The sequence below is a fragment of the Tamandua tetradactyla genome, chromosome 4 (genome assembly GCF_023851605.1).
Source record: "Tamandua tetradactyla isolate mTamTet1 chromosome 4, mTamTet1.pri, whole genome shotgun sequence".
In the NCBI taxonomy this organism is placed as follows: Eukaryota; Metazoa; Chordata; class Mammalia; order Pilosa; family Myrmecophagidae; genus Tamandua; species Tamandua tetradactyla.
Genome location: NC_135330.1, coordinates 193,924,077 through 193,948,642, shown reverse-complemented (window position 1 = coordinate 193,948,642; position 24,566 = coordinate 193,924,077). Strand labels below are relative to the sequence as shown.

At 37.8% G+C, this 24,566-nt stretch overlaps 1 protein-coding gene and 1 long non-coding RNA gene across 2 annotated transcripts in view; one reads left to right on the top strand and one right to left on the bottom strand.

Moving 5' to 3' along the window:
* Nucleotides 1–906: 906 nt before the first annotated feature.
* POMP (proteasome maturation protein) lies at nt 907–24,416 on the bottom strand. The gene is made up of 6 exons (XM_077158943.1): nt 24,301–24,416; nt 21,726–21,823; nt 20,009–20,069; nt 7,787–7,888; nt 4,812–4,905; nt 907–1,093 (listed from the first exon to the last, which is right to left on the bottom strand). Exons 1-6 carry the CDS (start codon nt 24,301–24,303, stop codon nt 1,026–1,028), a joined length of 426 nt encoding a protein of 141 aa, XP_077015058.1. The 5' UTR covers nt 24,304–24,416; the 3' UTR covers nt 907–1,025.
* The window catches only part of LOC143681695 (uncharacterized), a 37,394-nt gene continuing 37,087 nt past the window's right edge, over nt 24,260–24,566 (top strand). The window contains exon 1 of the long non-coding RNA XR_013174785.1: nt 24,260–24,422. This is a non-coding gene — a long non-coding RNA (uncharacterized LOC143681695). The remainder of the gene's footprint in view (nt 24,423–24,566) is intronic.

Below are 24,566 nucleotides of genomic sequence, written 5' to 3'. Positions count from 1 at the left end.
TCAAACTTTCAAATACTGGGGGTATGTGTGTGGGGGAGTTCATCTTCATTTGAAAAACACTGATTTAATCTAATAAAGATGTTGCTGAAAATTGTGCATATATCAAAAATTTGAAAAAAACATTTTTAATTGACACTTCACAACATTTAAAACATAGTACAATTAGTTTTGTTTTAGTGAAAGATGACCCACTTACTAATGTTCCAAAAATATTTTTGTGTACCAAGTTCATATACACAAGCATGGTGAAAATTGTAAGAGATTACTGTGTGAGTGTATATATGAAGGTTGTAATTTTTTAATTAAGCATCCTGTGATATATAAATTTAGCAAGAACAAGAGAATATGAGATTCACTTTTTTTAACAGTACTACTTGAATACATATTAAATATTACTATATATCAAATCTGTAAGAACCACAGTTTAATATACTCCTGTTGGTAACCACTTTTTCACTTTGAAGACAAGAAGAAAATCAAAATTTCTGAACTTATAATCTTGAACTTGAAGAATAAAAAGATGGCTGAAATTTAAAAGATTATCAATAAAACAAATGTTCTCATGAGTATTAATGGATGATACTGAAATAAAGTATAAACACCTTATTTTATTCTTAATTTGAAGTTGCCAGTGAAATCAATTACAAATATTTATTCTAAAGATGCTACTTGATTTCAGGCTGCACTTTCAAATACTGGTAATGACTATTCAAAATTAAATTTATGAAATACCTAGAAAATGGGTTTACTCAAAACCTGCAGGCAGATTTATAATATTCATTTGCAATGATTTTTCAAAGACTTAGAAGGCCACTATAAACTAGCTTTAAAATCATCTTCCTTTAGTGTTTTCAATTGTCACACAGCCATAAACCAAACAACGAAATAATTTCAAACGATCACTGATAATATTTAGGCAGAAATTTTTATGTGTCAGTACTTTTAATGTTGTGTACATCAAATTATAGTAGAAAGACAACTATAAACAAGATGCAGTCACTATTTTCATTAACAGAACAACCGTATTACAGTAAACCAAGTTTATATTCAACCATCAAGTGTGGTTCTCCCATTACTTCACTTTGTGATGGATCTGAAAACAAAAACAAACAAGATTCTCAAAAAGTAATAAATTGAATAATTTTACTTATGAAAATCTAGGACAGGTAAAACTAATCTAAGGTGACAGAAAACAGATCAGTGATTTCCTGGGGACACGGTTGGGGGTTTGTCTGCAAAGGAACCAAGGGAACTTTGGAGGTAATGAAAACCTTACCTTTTATTTTGTTTAGGGTATTTACTCAATTATACATTTGTCAAAACTCACAGACCTGTACTCTTAAAGATAAGTGCATTTTACTGTATACTGCTTTAAAAAGAAAAAATAAGACTGCAAAAGTTCTGTTTCAAAGTTCCTAAGCTTTTCCCAGTGGCTTCCTTGATGAGTGGGCACAATCGCTAAGAATTAAGTGATCACAGGAGACATGAATTTCAGTTCTAATGTTCTAAGTTTTGAAGATGATATACTCATTTATATGACTACAACTTTATTTTAAATTCTGATTTTTTTAAGCCTTTGACTGCTTTGATAAAGTATATGCTCATTAAGTAAATCATTTGCACCAAAGGCAGCACATGGTGGGAGCCAAGGTGTAACCTTGGCTGAACCTCTCTCCAAGTCTCAGTTTACTCACCCTAAATGAGGGAACTCGAATAAGGCCCCTTTCAGCATCAAGAAAAGTATACCAAAAGTCTGTTTCTGACTTTACCATTACCCTTCTCATATTCCCTTCCCCACCTTGTAAAATGTACAGATTTTTTTGGGCTAAACACTTCCCCAATGAGCAAGAAAAATTCTCATCATCTCCAACACTTTAAAAAATGTAAATATGAGATATATAAGGATTTTCATCATGGTCTAATGGCCTTTATACAGTGCTTAGATTAACAAGTACTCCCTCATTCAAACTCCTCATACTGCTCACTCAAGCTACTGACTGACTGTGGGTCACAGGTGATGAGGAGAATGTGTGGTCAGGAAAAGCTTTAAAAGGAAACACATTTAGGTTCAAATCTGCTACCTGAGACTAGCTGCGTAATCTCTCCTTAGTTTCCTAAGCTGTAAAACAGAGAGAATATTCAGTTTTGAACTTATTATGGGTCAAGTACCTAACTAGGTACTAGGATCACAGCAATTAATAACCCGAAAGCCCCAATTCTCATGCAGCTTATTTTTAACATGGGGAAGAAGACAAAAGACAGACAAGAAAAATATCAGGTATATGCTAAGCAAAGACTTTTGTAAGGGAAAGTGACAGAGTGAATGGGACTACACCAGAATGGGCAGTTATGGAGGGCCTCTCTGAAGAAGTGACATTTAAGTTGAGATCTAAAAAATAAGGGGAAAGAATATTCTAAGCAAAAGGAACAGCTAATGCCAGGCCCCAAAGGTGAGTCCCTAAATACATACTATAACATATTAAATAGTCACAGTTTCCAAAAGGATGCAAGGAATGAGGAAGAAAGATGCCCACAAGACAGCTTGGTTTGAATCTGTTATGCACCCCAGAAAAAACATGTTCTTTTATCCTGTCTTGTGGGGACAGAACTGTTGTTGGGAGGGACCTTTTGATTTGACTATTTCCATGGAGATGGGACCCCATCCATTCAAGGTGGGTCTTAATCTATTGGTGGGAGTCCTTTAAGGGAGATACATTTTGGAGAGCTCAGAGCCAAGAGAGCTTAGAGAAGCTAAGAAAGAAAACACCCTGGGGAGAAGCAAGAAGGACCCACAGGAACTGAGACAACCATTCTGAAACCAGAAGCGAGGAGAGAGGAACTAGCAGACATTCCCTCCCAATCGACAGAGGAACCCCTGATGCCAGCTGTCTTTCCTTTAAGAAGGTATCTTCCTTTTAATGCCTTAATCTGGAGATTTTCATGGTCTTCAAACTGCAAATCTGTAACCTAATAAATCCCCATTGAAAAGCCAACTCATTTCTGCAGCTTTAGTAAACCAAAAGTCAATGATCTTTCTCAACGTGATATTATATCATTCCCATACTTAAACTATTTCATGGCTTTCCATTGTACTCTGAAGGAGACCTATGGACTGCAAGGCCCTGGCTCAATCTGTACCCTGTCTAGCTTTTCCACCTCACTTGCATCCACTCTACATTTTCCAAAATCCCTCCGTTCTGAGAGACAATTCTTTAAGACAATTCTGTACATCTTGGGAACAGAGGCACGGACTGTTTTGCTCTGTATTATGTTTCCAAGGATGTCTCTAAAGCCAGCATTGGCTCAGAGAATACAGTGTCTCCCCAGGAACAAAGGACAGCCAGGCTTACTGCCCACTGTAAAAATGCAGTTGCCCTAAACTTGGGGCTCCCCTCCTGTGATGAAATACACTGTATATACAAACATCACTTGAGATTCTTTTCACGGCCCTATGGGAACCAAAGTTCAAAAATCAATGAAAATTCTGATACCCAGCTGCTGCCGTGGTGAGAGTTAACAAACTGTCTTTTGTCTCTAGGAGTCTTGTCTCCTGCCAGCATCCATGAAACTATGGCAGGCTAACTTCATCTCAAACCCTTCAGTTCTCAACAATGTGCAAAGCTGCTCTCAGATCAGAGATCCCAAACATGCTGTTTCTTCTGAAATATTCTTCCCTCTGCTTTTTGCTCAACTAATTTATATCTTCCAGGAATCAATTTATGAGTTGACCCAGAGGTGCCTCTCACAACCCAACAACAAACTGTATTCTTATTCTTTTTATTGCTAGAATTAACCACAATTTGTAATTATAAGTTTGTATTTTATATATTTAATGTTTGTCTCCCCCATTAGAGAGCAGAGGTTTGTTTTGTTGTTCTCTATATATTCAGAGCCTAGTCCAGTGCCTGACACATAATAAAGATTTGACTGACTGAATCACAGAAAGTACTGCTCCTTTTCTTTAAACAGAATTACAGAAGACTGCATTATTTTAACTAAAGGATAAGAATATACAGACCTGAACCATCACTTTACTAATTAAACAGGCCTAAGTTCAATAAAAGCTTAGGAATCCTAGGTTTTCCTGCATTCAAAAAATTCCCTCAGGGAAGATTCTCGAAGAGGAGGCTCACCAGATTTCTGTCACGTCCAAGGCATTTTCTTACAGAACATCAGCAGCCAAGCTAAACTAATATAATTTAACTGTTTTGGGTTTTTCTATTTCTTCTGAATTACTGGGGCATAATGAACAGAGGCAGAATGGACAGAATTATATTTGTTTATGTTCCTTGGGACCAGAAAAAATAGAGGATGCTGCTCATATTCTTCTCACTTTAAAGTAATTTATCTCATACACAATAAAACTATTCAGAGAATTTTGTATAAAATGACATCTTTTCTTACCCAAACACCTTTACAAGCACAAATTATAGTGGGGAGCAGGGTGGGGGGGGAGAATAGGACAGTATTTTTTAAAGCAACCTTTTATTTTTTTAGTTGCTTTAAAAACTAGTCACATCTCACAAATGTTCTGAATACTGAAACTATCACTGTTAGCTACCATAAGAATACTGTATTAGACCACCCATCAAACCACAGACTCATGAACATGAAATCAATGACTACATAAATGAATATAACCTCAGAATTTCATAATCTTCACTTTTAAACAATCAATTATTACCACTTAATGTTATCTTTTACAGTGAGTGCAAGTGAATCCTAATGAATCCATGAGGACGAGGACTCTGCTTTTGTGGCCTTGTACATCTAACAGTGGTTCCCATAAAAAAATGCTGAATGACACCTACCATTAAGAATATCTTCAAATCCAATAGTCTCATCATTACCCCTCAAAATATCCAGTGAAAAGTTTGAGCTCGGAAGAAATGGAAGCCTCTGAGCCTTTGGGAAAAGTTTAAAAGGGCAAGATTGGGGGAGGGGAGGGCGGAACAAGGGAGAAAACAGAGAATATATAAACTAATTTCATGTTCTTCATTCTTTATTTTTAAAATTACAAAACTAAGAAAAATATTCATTCAACAAGTGAAAAATCACATCAGTTCATATTTTAGACCAAAGTTTTAAAAAATACCTTATAACTTTACTCAAAATACGTAGATACTGATATTGCAGCTTCTGTTAACACTTTATAACCCCATGAGGGCCACAAAGACATGGAGGCTTTGCCTCTGTTCAAGCAAACCATAGTATGTACCACTGGATGAAATACAAATGCCCAGAGCCTAATGCCATACCTTGTTCCTAATAAACGGGTGATCAAACTCCTAAAGAAATCCCTACTTGGTAAGATTATTACTTTCTAAACTGATTATGTCAGTTGTATGCCATTTTGTATTGCTCAAAGTACAAATGTAAGGTATGACTCTTTAAAACAGCAGTGGTAACAAGAAATTCAGATCTGAGTCTCTAATGGAAACTTTTAAACACAAAATGCCATTCTAATCTCCTTCTTCAAGTATTAAATCTACATTAATGTAAAACCTTTGTGGATGTGTGCATATAGGAAACATCATTATATGCAAAACTACAGAAAGGCATCTAAATGCAGTGGAGAAAGCGTAGGTTGTGGAAGGTGACAGATCTGGATTCAAATTCCAACTTTAGCATTTACCAATTATGTGGCCTATGCAAGTCATCTGACCCATCTCATTTGGAGTTTCCTTGTCGGTGAAAGCTTCCTCTCAGAACTGTAGTGTGGTATGGCAAAAAGCATGTATATAGCGATGACTGGCACAAATTTGGCACCGGACAAACTTTAACGTAGCTAAAACAAATGTTTAAATTTTCCTGTTATTAGTGTCAAGAAATTATAATTAGAATCAACAAAGATAATTTTGGATATTGCCAGAAGACTACCAAGAGTAATAGGTGGTAAATGACTAAATGATGCTAGAATTTTAAAATAACCATACGTTTAGCATCTAAGGGAGCAGTTATGCTCAGGTCTCCTCTCTCCCCCCAACCCAAATATGTCTAGACAAAAAAACTGTTTTCAACTACTAATAGCCTATTGGGTTACTTCATATTTTTAGCATGGAAAAATATTTCTAGATTGTTAAGACTAAAAAAAAAAGGGGGGGGGGGTGCTGGGGAGGGTAGAGGAACAAGAAGAAACAGAAAAAGGAGTCTGTGAGTTAAACCCATTAACAAGGAGACTGGGAAGTACCGTGGGGTGAGAGGATAGTCCAGAGGAGGCATTAAAGGCAGGGAAGAACAGGCAGTTGTTACATATCTTGACAAAGATTCCAAAAGTATAAGAAGGCCAGACCACAAAGATCAGGAAAACAGGATCAGAATTCTGGGCAAAGAAGTTTGGAATAAATGAGATTAAAAGTTTAGGCCCAAAATACAAGAATATGCAGTTGGAATCTGAGTAACAGAATAAAAAGGGAAGCTAACAATTTGGGCCAAACATTTTTACTTCATTAATCTTCAGAATAATCATGCAGCACATTAAAAACAACTCAACAGAAAATCTGAGGTCCAGAAATGTCTCTAATACACTGACATTCTTAAGACTCACAGATGGGAGAATCAAGATTCAATCCAAGTTATTCTGATGAAAAAACATGCTGTTTTGAGAGCTTTAACCTTGGAGAAAAAGTCCTAAACGCAGCTTCCAGAATACATAGCTAACACAATTTCTGGAATTGACAGAACTTATTGAAAAAGGCACAGCTTTGGCCAGGTGAGAGAAATAAACCCACACTAGCAGAAAAAGCAAAGGTAGGAGAATATAATCAGTAAGGAAACCACAATTAGTTTAGGAAAATATGGTGGAGAACAAGAAGTCAATTCATGAACAGAGATACATTAAGGAGTTAGATTTCATTTTGAGGACAAAGTGGAGACACTGTAAGATTTTTAAGAAGGAAGTAACATGATCATATTTGTGTTTTACAAAGATTGTTCTGGCTAGAGTATGTACAATGGGTTAGAGGGGCAACAAGGCTATGATCCAGATGAAGCAAGGCAGTGGTGAAAACCAATGTAGTACCAATAGTGATGGAAAAGAGTGGAGTCACGTGACTGGACTTTGGGAGGAAGGGGCTGGGAATGAGATAGCGGATGTTCCAGTATCTGCCTTAGGCAGAAACCTGTTCATGGATAACAAACAATGAGTTATTTTGTACTTGGGCATGTGAATTTGAAGTGCCTGCATTTCAAGAAGCCTGTATGTTCAGAGCTCAGTTCAGAGCACAGTTATAACCTGGGAATCATCAGCATATAAATAACAAAAGCCACAGAATAGATAGGAAATAACAGGGTCAGAGGACTGGAGAGATAGGATACTAACAAAATTGGCACTTACAGAGACAGACAAATCAAAAGGGAATTCCCCTGAAGTAGTCGATGGGCTAGGATCCAGAGCACAGGAGCAGGGGAGGTTTCTTAAACCTTGGAAGGACAAGAACTTATTCATAAGCACAGGTATAGCCAGCTCTATACAAAATTGCTTACTAGATACCTCTACTTGGATGTACCCTAGAGGCATTTAAAATTCATTGTAACCCCCTAGAAGGAGAAAAATAACAAAATCGATGCAGGTAAGTTCTTAGACAATGAATTTATAATCTGAAGGAATTTTCTATCTAATGGCTCCTTTTACCTATGAAGAAGGAATCAAGTTCATATCCTAAAAAAAGGGAAAGCAGAACAGGTTGTAGTAGATAAGAAAGAGAAAGGCTTGAAATAGATGAGCCCTTTCAATAGATATCAGCACACATGTGGATGCACAGGTAACTGAGACCCACAAACTTACCTGCTGCACTGCTTTGAATTCCATCTGCAATTTTAATGGAGCAAACAGACCCTGGATGTTTCTCAGTGTGGAAAAGTTCATTTTATCTTGGTTGAGCTGGAACTACCAAAGATAACAACATAACTTTAAATGTTATACTCAACATTTTTTGCTTTCAAAACAGTTGGCTACGATATATATGTTACATAATACATATATGTAACACAATACTTAGATGAATGATTTTAATATCCTTAAAATGAAATTCAAACAAAGTATTTTTACAAATGTATTCTGATAAATTGTAAACATTTATGTTTATATTTTATCCACCATGTAGGGATACTTCAGTATAAAACTACCACTTAAAAATGGACATGTATAAAACTAAATCATTAAGGAATGTTTGTTCTCACATTACAAAAGTAAATTTATAAGGCATAATCATACTTTCAGTGCTTTTAATTAGAAGTACCGCAAAACTGGTAGAGCAAAGAACATGTCTAATTTCAGATGCATAAAGTTATATACAGTGATGAAAAGTAACAAAATTTCTAAGTATGAAAAGTATATATCTCAAGGCATTTCACTAAAAAATCCAATTAGATCATTATACCATCCTGTTAATCAAACTATGTTTAAACTATAAGGCTTTTTGGTAATTGATTCAAGGGGAAGAAAAAAATCAAACTCTGCAAAGTTTTTCCAATTTGTGTTGGGTACTTTTTTTTCTGGAATCATACTTTTATCAAGCACAGATAATAAGATCAAAGAAATTTCTATTATTAGACAATGAATTTATAATCTGAAGGAATTTTCTGTCTAATGGCTCCTTTAATAACTTCAGGCAAACTGAAAGATAAGTGACTCACAGATTCTAAAACACACAGTTTCACAAAATGCCTCCGAAGGTTAAGGGATACGGTAAGCAAACAGTGCATAGAGTAAAGGTTAATTATGATGTGACATAATCGCTTGTGATTATTTTTATTACTCTATACTCTCTAGGTAAGCTTTTTTCCTAACAGTCATCGAGTTCACTCTGATCAAAAACCTACTGAAAACTGTATGGTCTTACTGATAATGGACTAACTATCATGAGCAAACTTTGAGAGTTAAATTCAAGAGTACAGGTTATCAGGAGATAGAAAGAGGGCAGAGATTGGGCAACTGATGCTCAAGGAATAGAGAACGTTTAATAAGGTTGGTTGTAAAGGTTTGATAATGGACAGAACAATACTGTGCAATGGTAGCACAATACTGCATGTATAATTAACAAAGCTGTGAGTATAGTTAAAGACAAAGGCTAGAGTCGTGTACGTCACCAGAAAGAAAGTTAGAGGATAAAAACTGAGACTGTATAACTTAGTGAAACCTAGAGTGGATGATGACAGTGGTTAACTGTATAAATTTAACAACGTTCTTACATGAACTACAACAAGCACACATAACTATTACAAGAAATTAATAGGGTGAGATATGGAAAACATACAATTAATGCAACAAAAGTTTACAGTTAATAGTAATATTGTAATATTCTTTTAATAATTTTAGCAAAGGCACTACACTAAAGCTAAATGTCAATAATGGGGGCTATAAAGGGTATGGAACATTTTTTAAAGAAATGAAACTATTCTTATATTGGCTGTGGTGGTAAATGCATAACTATGTGCTTATACCAACAGCCATTGATTGTATACTTAGGATAGACTATGGTATGTAAATAAAAGTTTAAATTTTAAACTAAAAAAATAAACAATGACAACAACAAAAAAACTTAAGAGATTAGCACACACATGGGACATGACCTGGGGACCATATATATGAAATTTGAAGGTAAGATATCCACTAACATGGTTTTCAATTACTTTAGCTTGACATAGCAAAATTCTGACACATGGTGCTTAGGGAAAATCTGCAACATTTTATTATAAAAAATAAACTGATGATCTGAAGTTCTAATTAAAGAGTTCCCGTTAAACACCGAGTTATCATAATGACAAATAAATACAATTTTATGTGAAAAATCAATTTATACAAACTTTTTTCTTTTTTATTAATTTTTAAATTTTTTTTAAAATACCATAAAAACACCAAATGCAAACATTCTTAACTTTTGATCATTCCATTCTACACATATAATCAGTAATTCACAATATCATCACATTAGTTGCATATTCATCATGATGATCATTTCTTGGAACATTTGCATCTATTCAGAAAAAGAAATAAAAATAAATCAGAAAAAAATTCATACATACCATACCCCTTACCCCTCCCTTTCACTGATCACTAGCATTTCAATCTAAATTTATTTTAACATTTCTTCCCCCTATTATTTATTTTTATTCCGTATGTTTTACTCATCTGTTGATAAGGTAGATAAAAGGAACATGAGACACAAGGTTTTCAAAATCACACAGTGACGCTGTGAAAGCTGTATCATTATACAATCATCTTCAAGAAATACAGCTACTGGAACACAGCTCTACACCTTCAGGCAGTTCCCTCCAGCCTCTCCATTACATCTTGACTAACAAGGTAATATCTATTTAATGCATAAGAATAACCTCCAGGACAACCTCATGACTCTGTTTGGAATCTCTCGGCCACTGACACTTCATTTTGTCTCATTTCACTCGTTTCCCTTTTTGGTCGAGAAGGTTCTCTCAATTCCTTGATGCCAAGTCTCAGCTCATTCTAGGATTTCTGTCCCACATTGCCAGGAAGATCCACACCCCTGAGAGTCATGTCCCACGTAGACAGGTGGTAAGTTTGTTGTGCTGGCTGGAGAGAGGCGCCACATCTGAGCAACAAAAGAGGTTCTCTTGGGGGTGACTCTTAGGCCTAATTTTAAGTAGGCTTGACCTATCCTTTGTGGGGTTAAATTTCATATAAACAAACCCCAAGATTGGGGGCTCAGCCTATAGCTTTGGGTGTCTGCACTGCTTGTGAGAATATCAAGAATTCAACTTGGGGAAGTTGAATTTTCCCCCTTTCTCACCATTTCCCAAAGGGGACTTTGCAAATACTTTTTTATTCACTGTTCAAATCACTCTGGACAAACCAACAAAATCTCATGTCCTACTCAAGGTTCCACATACTTATGGTGTTCAATTAAGCTGTCTACATAAGTTATACTAGGAAATGCACTAGTCAAAATATAAATTTTGTACCAAATAAACATTTTTTGCTTTAGTCTCACACATAAGTTAAAATTTTAAAATATTAATTACCATCTATTTATATAAACTGAGGCACACACCCATTTTGTAATTATCCATCAATGCATACTTACAGATCAGCAACCATGTACAAAATTAGGCCCCGTGGCAATAAACAACAAACAAAAGAAACAGTCTACACTAGAGGAGGGTATGATTTAGTTGGGAAGGCATTATGTGTAGATCAGTTTCTTAATCCTCAGCACTGTCGATGTCCTGGGCCAGATAACTCCTTGTCATGGGAGGTCATCCCATATACTACAGGATGTTTAGCAGCATCCCTGGCCTCTGCCCAACAGAAGCCTGTAGCAGTCTCTCTCCCCAAGCTGCGACAACCAAAAATGGCTCCAGGGACTGACAAAAGCCCCCTGGGGAAGGGGGCGTGGGGTACAGAATCATCTCCAGTTAAGAACCACTGACTCGAGACTTCAGAAGAAGATGGCGGCTTAGTAAGACGCGCGGATCTTAGTTTCTTCTCCAGGACAGCTACTAGGGGAGTAGAAACGATACAGAACAGCTCCCAAAGCCACAAAAGAGAAAAAAAAGACAGCGTACCCCATCCTGGAACGGCTGGCTGGCTGAGAGAAGCCGCTCAGGCGAGATCACCGAGGCGCGCGGGCTTCACCGGGCGGGACGGCAAGCGGCCGGAGTCACTCCCTTCCCCCTTCCCGGGCCAGCTGGGAGAATTGGAGAGGCGGTCCCCTGAAACCGCGGCGGCTGGCGCCCACACCACGCGCGGCCCACCGGACCAACTGAGAGAATTGGATCGGAAATTCCCAGGCCGCGGAGAAACGGTGACGGGTGGGGGAGGCCCCTTCCAAACCCGTGACTCCCCGGGAACGTGCACTCTCCCGGGCGGGCCGCTGCCACTGGCGCCCTCCAGCCACGCTTGTCGCCCCGGGCCGACTAGGAAATTCGGACGGGCGCTTTCCCGGGCTGCGGCAGCCAGCAACCCTCCCTGCGTTCGGACCCCGGCCGGCTCGCACTCTTCCAAGCTGCTTCGGCTAGCGAACCTCCCGGACGGCGAGGGTTTTCCAAAGTTAAAGGACCCACAGCATCTTTTACTGGTGGGACCCGCAGACAAACGTGTGCCACAAGCGCCACCTACTGGGCAGGATAAGAAAAACAGAACCCAGAGATTTCACAGAAAAATCTTCCAAACTTTTGGATCCAATACCCAGGGAAATCTGTCTAAATGCGGAGACGCCAACAGAAGATAATGGATCACACTCAAATAATTGAAAACATGGCCCAGTCAAAGGAACTAACCAATAGTTCAAATGAGATACAGGAGCTGAGACAACTAATGCTGAATATACGAACAGAAATGGAAAACCTCTTCAAAACCGAAATCGATAAATTGAGGGAGGACATGAAGAAGACCTGGGCTGAACATAAAGAAGAAATAGAAAAACTGAAAAAACAAATCACAGAACTTATGGAAGTGAAGGACAAAGTAGAAAAGATAGAAAAAACAATGGATACCTACAATGATAGATTCAAAGAGACAGAAGATAGAATTAGTGATTTGGAGGATGGAACATCTGAATTCCAAAAACAAACAGAAACTATCGGGAAAAGAATGGAAAAATTTGAACAGGGTATCAGGGAACTCAAGGACAATATGAACCGCACAAATATACGTGTTGTGGGTGTCCCAGAAGGAGAAGAGAAGGGAAAAGGAGGAGAAAAACTAATGGAAGAAATTATCACTGAAAATTTCCCAACTCTTATGGAAGACCTAAAATTACAGATCCAAGAAGTGCAGCGCACCCCAAAGAGATTAGACCCAAACAGGCGTTCTCCAAGACACTTACTAGTTAGAATGTCAGAGGTCAAAGAGAAAGAGAGGATCTTGAAAGCAGCAAGAGAAAAACGATCCATCACATACAAGGGAAACCCAATAAGACTATGTGTAGATTTCTCAGCAGAAACCATGGAGGCTAGAAGACAGTGGGATGATATATTTAAATTACGAAAAGAGAAAAATTGCCAACCAAGACTCCTATATCCAGCAAAATTGCCCTTCAAAAATGAGGGAGAAATTAAAACATTCTCAGACAAAAAGTCACTGAGAGAATTTGTGACCAAGAGACCAGCTCTGCAAGAAATACTAAAGGGAGCACTACAGTCAGATACAAAAAGACAGAAGAGAGAGGCATGGAGAAGAGTGTAGAAAGAAGGAAAGTCAGATATGATATATATAATACAAAAGGCAAAATGGTAGAGGAAAATATTATCCAAACAGTAATAACTCTAAATGTTAATGGACTGAATTCCCCAATCAAAAGACATAGACTGGCAGAATGGATTAAAAAACAGGATCCTTCTATATGCTGTCTACAGGAAACACATCTTAGACCCAAAGATAAACAGTTAAAAGAGACAAAGAAGGACACTATATACTAATAAAAGGAACAATTAAACAAGAAGACATAACAATCATAAATATTTACACACCGAACCAGAATGCCCCAAAATACGTGAGGAATACACTGCAAACACTGAAAAGGGAAATAGACACATATACCATAATAGTTGGAGACTTCAATTCACCACCCTCATCAATGGACAGAACATCTAGGCAGAGGATCAATAAAGAAATAGAGAATCTGAATATTACTATAAATGAGCTTGACTTAACAGACATTTATAGGACATTACATCCCACAACAGCAGGATACACCTTTTTCTCAAGTGCTCATGGATCATTCTCAAAGATAGACCATATGCTGGGTCACAAAGCAAGTCTTAACAAATTTAAAAAGATTGAAATCATACACAACACTTTCTCGGATCATAAAGGAATGAAGTTGGAAATCAATAATAGGCGGAATGCCAGAAAATTCACAAATACCTGGAGGCTCAACAACACACTCTTAAACAACGAGTGGGTCAAAGAAGAAATTGCAAGAGAAATTAGTAAATACCTCGAGGCGAATGAAAATGAAAACACAACATATCAAAACTTATGGGATGCAGCAAAGGCAGTGCTAAGAGGGAAATTTATTGCCCTAAATGCCTATATCAGAAAAGAAGAAAAGGCAAAAATGCAGGAATTAACTGTTCACTTGGAAGAACTGGAGAAAGAATAGCAAACTAATCCCAAAGCAAGCAAAAGGAAAGAAATAACAAAGATTAGAGCAGAAATAAATGAAATTGAAAACAATAGAGAAAATCAATAAAACCAGAAGTTGGTTCTATGAGAAAACCAATAAGATTGATGGGCCCTTATCAAGATTGACAAAAAGAAGAAGAGAGAGGATGCAAATAAATAAGATCAGAAATGGAAGAGGAGACATAACTACTGACCTTACAGAAATAAAGGAGGTAATAACAGGATACTATGAACAACTTTACGCTAATAAATACAACAATTTAGATGAAATGGACAGGTTCCTGGAAAGACATGAACAACCAACTTTGACTCAAGAAGACATAGATGACCTCAACAAACCAATCACAAGTAAAGAGATTGAATTAGTCATTCAAAAGCTCCCTAAAAAGAAAAGTCCAGGACAAGACGGCTTCACATGTGAATTCTATCAAACATTCCAGAAAGAATTAGTACCAACTCTCCTCAAACTATTCAAAATAATCGAAGTGGAGGGAAAACTACCTAATTCATTCTATGAAGCCAACATCACCCTCATACCAAAACCAGGCAAAGATATTACAAAAAAAGAAAACTACAGACCAATCTCTCTAATGAATACAGATGCAAAAATCCTCAATAAAATTCTAGCAAATCGTATCCAACAACACATTAAAAGAATTATACATTATAACCAAGTAGGATTCATCCCAGGTATGCAAGGATGGTTCAACATAAGAAAATCAATTAATGTAATACAGCACATCAACAAATCAAAGCAGAAAAATCACATGATCATCTCAATTGATGCAGAGAAGGCATCTGACAAGATTCAACATCCTTTCCTGTTGAAAACACTTCAAAAGATAGGAATACAAGGGAACTTCCTTAAAATGATAGAGGGAATATATGAAAAACCCACAGCTAATATCATCCTCAATGGGGAAAAATTGAAAACTTTCCTCCTAAGATCAGGAACAAGACAAGGATGTCCACTATCACCACTGTTATTCAACATCGCGTTGGAGGTTCTAGCCAGAGCAATTAGACAAGAAAAAGAAATACAAGGCATCAAAATTGGAAAGGAAGAAGTAAAACTATCACTGTTTGCAGACGATATGATACTATACGTCGAAAACCCTGAAAAATCCACAGCAAAACTACTAGAGCTAATAAATGAGTACAGCAAAGTAGCAGGTTACAAGATCAACATTCAAAAATCTGTAGCTTTTCTATACACTAGTAATGAACAAGCTGAGGGGGAAATCAAGAAACGAATCCCATTTACAATTGCAACTGAAAGAATAAAATACCTAGGAATATATTTAACTAAAGAGACAAAAAACCTATACAAAGAAAACTACAAAAAACTGTTAAAAGAAATCACAGAAGACCTAAATAGATGGAAGGGCATACCATGTTCATGGATTGGAAGACTAAATATAGTTAAGATGTCAATCCTACCTAAATTGATTTACAGATTCAATGCAATACCAATCAAAATCCCAACAACTTATTTTTCAGAAATAGAAAAACCAATAAGCAAATTTATCTGGAAGGGCAGGGTGCCCCGAATTGCTAAAAACATCTTGAGGAAAAAAAACGAAGCTGGAGGTCTCGCGCTGCCTGACTTTAAGGCATATTATGAAGCCACAGTGGTCAAAACAGCATGGTATTGGCATAAAGATAGATATATCGACCAACAGAATCGAATAGAGTGCTCAGATATAGACCCTCTCATCTATGGACATTTGATCTTTGATAAGGCAGTCAAGCCAACTCACCTGGGACAGAACAGTCTCTTCAATAAATGGTGCCTAGAGAACTGGATATCCATATGCAAAAGAATGAAAGAAGACCCATCTCTCACACCCTATACAAAAGTTAACTCAAAATGGATCAAAGATCTAAACATTAGGTCTAAGACCATAAAACAGTTAGAGGAAAATGTTGGGAGATATCTTATGGATCTTACAACTGGAGGTGGTTTTATGGACCTTAAACCTAAAGCAAGAACACTGAAGAAGGAAATAAATAAATGGGAGCTCCTCAAAATTAAACACTTTTGTGCATCAGAGAACTTCATCAAGAAAGTAGAAAGACAGCCTACACAATGGGAGACAATATTTGGAAACGACATATCAGATAAAGGTCTAGTATCCAGAATATATAAAGAGATTGTTCAACTCAACAACAAAAAGACAGCCAACCCAATTACAAAATGGGAAAAAGACTTGAACAGACACCTACCAGAAGAAGAAATACGGATGGCCAAGAGGCACATGAAGAGATGCTCAATGTCCCTGGCCATTAGAGAAATGCAAATCAAAACCACAATGAGATATCATCTCACACCCACCAGAATGGCCATTATCAACAAAACAGAAAATGACAAGTGCTGGAGAGGATGCGGAGAAAGAGGCACACTTATCCACTGTTGGTGGGAATGTCAAAGGGTGCAACCACTGTGGAAGGCAGTTTGGCGGTTCCTCAAAAAGCTGAATATAGAATTGCCATACGACCCAGCAATACCATTGCTAGGTATCTACTCAAAGGACTTAAGGGCAAAGACACAAACGGACATTTGCACACCAATGTTTATAGCAGCGTTATTTACAATTGCAAAGAGATGGAAACAGCCAAAATGTCCATCAACAGAAGAGTGGCTAAACAAACTGTGGTATATACATACGATGGAATACTATGCAGCTTTAGGACAGGATAAACTTATGAAGCATGTAATAACATGGATGGACCTAGAGAACATTATGCTGAGTGAGTCTAGCCAAAAACTAAAGGACAAATACTGTATGGCCCCACTGATGTGAACAGACATTCGAGAATAAATTTGGAATATGTCATTGGTAACAGAGTTCAGCAGGAGTTAGAAACAGGGTAAGATAATGGGCAATTGGAGTTGAAGGGATACAGACGGTGTAACAGGACTAGATACAAAAACTCAAAAATGGACAGCACAATAATACCTAATTGTAAAGTAATCGTGTTAAAACACTGAATGAAACTGCATCTGAGCTATAGGTTTTTGTTTTGTTTTGATTTTACTATTATTACTTTTATTTTTTTCTCTATATTAACATTCTATATCTTTTTCGGTTATGTTGCTAGTTCTTCTAAACCGATGCAAATGTACTAAGAAATGATGATCATGCATCTATGTGAGGATGTTAAGAATTACTGATTGCATATGTAGAATGGTATGATTTCTAAATGTTGGGTTAATTTCTTTTTTTCCGTTAATTAGAAAAAAAAAAGAGAAGGGGTAATTGGAGCTGAAGGGATACAGACTGTACAACGGGACTGGATATAAAAACTCAGAAATGGACAACACAATACTACCCAATTGTAATGCAATTATGTTAAAACACTGAATGAAGTTGCATGTGAGGTATAGGTTTTTTGTTTTTTTTTCTTTCTATTATTGTTTTAATTCTTATTCTGTTGTCTTTTTATTTCTTTTTCTAAATCGATGCAAATGTACTAAGAAATGATGAATATGCAACTCTGTGATGTTATTAAGAATTACTGATTGTACATGTAGAATGGAATGATTTCTAATTGTTTTGTTAATTCTTTTTTTAATTAATTAAAAAAAAAAAAAAAAGAACCACTGACTCGAGATGAAGATGGTCATCTTCTATCATACCATTGAAGGCCTCAGAGAGCTAGTACAGGCTGGCCATGTGCCAAAGGCTTTACAGGCGTCATTTCATTCAGTCTTTTCAAGAGTTCCGTGAGGATGGGCTCCACTAACTCCACTTTACTGATAAGCAAACTAAGACTGAAAGAGAGACTAAGCAACTAGCTAAAGTTTACTTAGATAGTAAGAGTAGTGCCAAGAATTTAAATCTATGCCATTCAACTACACAAGCCAAACTAAAAGATTAATAATAGATATTAAGTGTTGCAGAATTTCAGGAGAGAAGACATTATCATTACCTGATTAAGTGATTAAGAATGCACAGAGGCGGTAGATGTGAGTCTCAAAAGATCAATGAAATTTTTAGACTCTGCACCATCCTGGCCAGTCTCACTTAGATTTGCCCAAGTTTCTCTTAACATGTATTGCTCCAAACTGAACCAATATTCCAAGTCTAGTGGCCAGATTGATGCATAGAAAAGACACTAATCTCCTTTGATTTGGGTCCCAGCTTATCATCAATAAAGCAAAAGACTACATTAGTAGCCAAAGTAACCTGATTTATATTGAGCATACATACAGTCAATTAAAATCCTCATGTTTTAGGTAGCAATCCAAGTTAACTACATCTGAATGTGCCTAATTCTGAGCCTAAATGCAAAACCGCATTTACTTTTATATGATTTTCTTGAATTTTTGTTCTAGTATTTTGGTCAATTGTATCATCTGCAATGTAGTTCACTTACTTATCAAGATGAGCTGTCCGAACCAGCTCTTTTTTCTTCCAAAAACCTGATTTAGTCTTTCTATTGTTTCTCCTTTAAGAATTGGAAAAACACTTACTAAATCTAGAAGCCCAAAATACTCTACCAAAATATTCCCTATGAACAGGCAATAACTTAATCAATACTCTCTAGGTACAGACTTATCCAAAACAATTTATTCAACACTAAGTACTCTCATTCAGCCCATAATCTACTATCATAACCTGAAGCTTAGCTTTTGTCAAATAATTTGATGACTTGCTTTACCTATCTAGTAATATGGTAAGAGTGAATTAAGTAATTTGCTATGTGCTTGTCCAGTTGCTGGGTCATCACAATGTGGCTTTACCAATGCCGCAGTCAAATACTTAACAGTCTGCTCCAAAAGTGTGAAGAATCAACACTACCACAGTCAGTGTACTTTTTACTTAGCTATCTTTCAGAAAAGTGGAATATATACTCATGTCCAGCTTACAGACAATTTTCACTTGCCCTAGCATTTCTCAAAAATGACCAACCATGGTTTTATAATGATACTTACAGTTTCTAAGCCTATACTCTAGGATGTCAACTTCTGAGCCTGAAACCTGAATGCACTTAAAGCAACTAAGAACTCCCATATTTTCTCTTCTAAATTGAATTTCAATTTCCTAATTACCTTATCTGTTCTATTCCTATAGAAAGATCACCCCTTGCTAAAGAGGAAGGGAACAAAAAAGTGGAATAGGTCAGCTTTCTGTTAACTGGACAGCACTACATCATCTTCCTCATGTAGGAAGATAACTCCTTCCTCTTCTTGCACTAAATGTATATTTGAAAACGCTTTATTGTCGCCTTCAGAACATCTGCACATGCTACACCCTCGTTTGGGAGTGACCCTTCCCTACCTATTCACCTGTAAACACTACTCTAAAACTGTTCATATATTCCCTGCTCTACAAAACTTCCCAAATACTCTAACTGCAGATGGCTCCCCCATCCTTGGTCTTCTAGTAGCATTTTATGAAGCTTACACACTGCTTGTCTTCTTCATTAAATTTTAAGCTCCTTATGGAAGGGGCCTGTATCATATTCACCTATGTACCCATTGTGCCCAGCAAGTGGATATTTCCCTCAGTAACTTAGAGATGCAAGGCCTGAAAAGGAGGCCCAAGCTAGACGTGTGGACTTGAAGGTCAACAGCAAAACTGGCAGGGAGAAAATATATGATAAAAGAAAACGGGATCATAAAATGAAAAAATACTGAGAGGAATGGATAGATAAAGAACAATCTTAAGAAATGCCCATAAAAAAGAAGACAGAGCAGCATGTGTGGAAAGGGAGCTTTGGTGGAGCAGGACAATTTGAAAGCATATCCCACAGAGATATTGGAAGTAAGGCCTCATATTCTTCACGGTTGAATCCTCACTACCAGCATTGTTTTAATAAAATAAAACCGCAAAGTTCTACTAAAAGTATTTTGTATTAGGATATAAAAATAAAGTTACAGGAACTTAAACTTACATTCTTTTCTGATAATTCAAGAGGATGACTGGGCAAAAGTTCATTTTTCACACAAGGAAATCTGAAAATAAACATTTAAATTGGAGAGACTTAATACACAAAGATCAACATTTCATTGATCAAGACTGTGACTATATGCATTAGCAAGAGGAAAGTTTTGGGGATTGATGGAACTGTTCTATATCCTTGTTGTGGAGGTGGTTAAAGGAACCTTCACATGTATTAAAATTCACAGAACCATACACCAAAAGAAAAAAGTCAAATTTACTGTATGACAATTATTTTTAAATGTATCAATTACAGGTATTGGTGGTCAGAGACTTGAATTCATAAGGAAGAACCCTTCAAAAAATGCGGTTGCCAAGTATCTAGAAGAAATTTAATTAAAATGTTTATACATATTACTCTGCGTATTAGTAATGAGATTTTCTTGCACTGTAAAAAGCTATTTTAAGCCTCTTCTCTCCAGGTCTAATGTATATTTGACATTTCTTCAATAAACACACATTGAATAAGTTTGTTTAGCACTTACAGAATACTTACTAGGTACAAAGTGCTATTCAGGTACATTAGAACCATGTCAGTGGTCTTTAACACTCTGTATATTTAAAATTGGCTAGCTTATTGTCTGAACCAGGATTCGAGAGGAAAGAAACCTTGGAACTTCTGCAACAATCATTTATTGAATATCATTAAGAACACAATTCAAAATGATCCTACTTAGGGCAATCTTAACATATAACCAGGAAAAAAGAAAGAGGAGCATTTCTAGGAGAAAAGAAAATCATTAAGACTTGGTTAGTAGCTCACCTCTGAATCTGACTATACTACAAATCAAATTATATTACCAACATCAAAAGTTCTATACTGCATCTCATATTATAAAATGAGAAGTCTATAAAGAGGCATTATGTCTGTCATCAGACACCAACATTACAGCACCTTTCTAATACAGTAAGAGTAAACACCTGAAAATTAGAGGCAAAATTCAAAACAGAGTGTATATAAAGAGAAGGCTAGTATCTCTTTTGATTATGCAGAAAAGCTACCTGCCAAGGAAAAGACTAGAACCATATACTGAGACCCAAACATACAGGAGCATAAAGGAAATCAAAAGAAGGCCATAACTGTGCTCTAGTTTAAAAAGAACAGCAAAGGCAGTTAACACTTACTGAATGCTTACTAATGCCAGGGACTGTTCAATTTTTCATTTGCAATTCATTTATTCCTCAAAAGGAGATGTACACTATTAGCCCCATTTTATAGATAAGGACTCAGAATAGAGCAATTAAGTAACCTGCCCAAAAGAATACATCTAGTAAAGAGCAGAGCCGAGATGCAAACCCAGGTAATTCCTGGTCTTAAGGGCTATGCCTTGGTGTGTTTCAAAGAGAAGAACTTGCTGCAATCCTTCCTGCAAGAAGGAAGTAGTTGGCTCTCCAAGTTATCAGTTACCAAAACAAGAACCCCGCCAAATCACACTACCGGGTACTTAACCTAAGAGGGTTCCTAACCACAACTCTGTTAAGATGCTTCTTGCACTACAGATCTAAGACTCTTCCCCAACAGCCCCGCCCCAGAGCCAAGGTATATTACTTAATATCTCCCAAATTAAATATACACTTATGGCATATCAAAATATTTAAAGAATACTGTAAAAAATAATTCACAAAAACATTTTACTACCAACAAAGTAAATGTCAAAACTCCCATTTACCCTTTCCGAAGAAGATCTTGACTTTCAAAAGGGCCACTTGCTGAAAGTTCAGTAACTGGAATACTGTCCTTTAGCTGAGATCCAAGTCCTCTGGCATTCTACAACACAAAGAAACACCATTAAACCATTCACTAATTAAAAACAAAAACAAAAACAAACCGCACACATAATACTTATGTAAAAAAAACTGAACACTGGAGAGAGAGAAATGACAGGGCCTCCGCTCTCAAACAGTCTGGAAAATGATACGCCTTAAGTATTACACTAGAGGGATACAATATTATACCAAGTTTTGGGGTGGGGATGGAGTTGGGAAAAGGTCTTGGGATAATCTCTGAAGCAGGAAAAAAGAAAGAACATATACAAAGATATGAAAACAAATGAATAACCTACAAGTAGTCTGAAATGACTGACTAAACACATGTATGAAAGAAGCAGAAGTAAAGGTTAGAAAGTGAAAAGCTTACATGCAAAGAAATTGAGTTTTATTCTGAAGTTGAAAGAGCACCTCTGAAGGGTTATGGCATGATCAAATTTGCTTTCTTCAGAAAGATTTCTTCCCTAGGTTGTCTATGGAGAATGATTAGCACAGAATGAAGAAAGTTGAGGAAAACCACTCCTTAGGGACAAGGAAGGAGAACAGTGAAATGGCTTAACAATGGACAATAGCTAAAAGAAAGTGGTGACAGAAGCTAACAAAGAATTTCAGAAAATTTGGTTTCTAGAAGAGGAGGGTACCACCTATAAAAAATATATATATATATCTAATCAGGATAAAAGTATAAAACAAACAAAAAAAAAAGCAAAAGACTCACAGTGCATTTGGTACTGATGTCTTGTCATCCTGTGCATTCATAGTGTGAAACTTTCATTAAAAAGTATTTATTATGCCTCTACCATTATGTGTCAAGTATTATGCTAGGTGCAGAAAATACAAGTCTATCTCCTAGGGTTTAGCCTAACGGAGATACATTAAATAAGCAAATAAAATGTGATTAAGTGTTAGAACAAGTAAAGTACAAATGTTGACTTTAAATTACTCGTTCAAGTGCAATACACCTGGCAATTCTGAAGAATAATGTAAAACAGCTGCAGATAATTGGTTTAGTCTTACACTATTTTAAAGAACTCAGCTTGCTTAAACGGGTTTTCTCCACTAACTAGCATATGTATTTGGTCAGGCACTTCATTCTGTCTCAGGTTTCCTCAATCTACCACTTGAGTCTCACACTCGGGTAACTCCAACAGCATGCTTCTGGGTCTTGCCGCCTCTAGCTTCTTCGGTCTTTCCATGTATCAAGGTTTCCTAAAACACAACCTCCCCTATACCAAACCAGTACTTGGCTCAATGTCTGGTCTGAAGAATTAAGCCTTTAAGAACAGTCCTCAGCCTGCAACTCAAGGACCTTCACAGATTTCAACTTTCAAAGAAGTCATGGTGGATCAGGGGGAAAAAAATCTAGCCTGCAGTCTAATGTGGGCTATACTAATGACTGCAAGCAATTCAAATGATCTCAATGGACCGTTTACTTACTTATCAGTACCACGTAGGTGAACATCTTCAGGACTAGAACTGTTTGTACCTTTCCCAAAGCATCTGTTACTTCCCTATATAAACATTCTCTTCCTGCTACACCACTTTATTGTAAAATAACAGAGGAAAAGTGGAATTCTGGTCTCTGGGTTCTAACCTTATCATTATTCCAATTTTCCTTCCATAAAATATCAGTACTGCTGTTTCTAATAAACTAGCAAAGAACAAATGTATGAAAATTTATGTACCATCAATCACAATTTGAGACTTCTTTAAAACGATTACCATTTACTAACAAAAGCGTTCTAGATTTGGATGGCCCAACAGTACTGACATTAGTCAGTGGCAGTGGTAATTCAAGAGTCTTTTCCAAAGGTCACAACTGTCAAGTCTCTCAGTTTCTCCTTGTTTTCCGTTTAAAGAGAGCGATGCACTAACGACACTGACAAAGGGAGGGAAGCAACTGTTTGATTTTTCTTCTCAACAGGAAGAACCACGGATGGTATCCTCTAAGCCCTCACAAATGTGCAGCTGAAGTTACACAAATGCGGCCTACAGTTGTGCAGTTATTTATCAAGGCAGTTCCGAAACGCTCATCACACCAAAGCCCTTTGCCTCCCACTCCGGCTGCAGGGCAGGGGCCCAAGGCTGGGTTGGGAGTCTGAGGTCTCAGGGCTCCCATAGGTTATCCCCTCAGGGAAAGGGTGGTCAGCGACGTCACCCCCGGTAAGCTGTTGCACTTTCGGCCTCGCCCTTTCCACCTAAGGGGAAGTGGCCGGCTTCTGCTGGAGGAACTGAAGCGCGGCAGGCGCGACCGGGAGAAGGCGCGAGGGAAGGGCATAAAGCCGAACCCCGCCGCTCGCGGGACCAGCTCGTGGGCCGCCCGGGCCTCCCCCAACGCCGTGACTCGGCAGATTATGGCGCCCGAGGCCTGCCCCATCCCCCCACCACCGCGCGGGACGGGCTGGGAGGCGGCCGCGGGATCCTGCGGGGCCTGAACCCCACGCCGCCAGGAGCCAGGGCAGCAGCGGGCCCACTCACCATCTTTAACCCGCTGTTCACACCGCCTCTCGGCCCCGTTACCGTCAGCCGGCCCGCCGCTCACTTCCGTTTCCGTGGCCCGCCCCCCTCACATCCGCCGGAAGTGCGTCCTTCCGGGCGAGGTACGAAGCGGGGCGCGGGCGCCGGGAGGGAATGGCACGCGGCCGGGGCTCCCACGCCTGCGGTCCCCAGGGACCAGCGCCGAGGGCGCCGGGAGGTTGTGGGCTGAGGGCGGGGCGGGGTGGGGTGGGCTGGGACGGGACGTG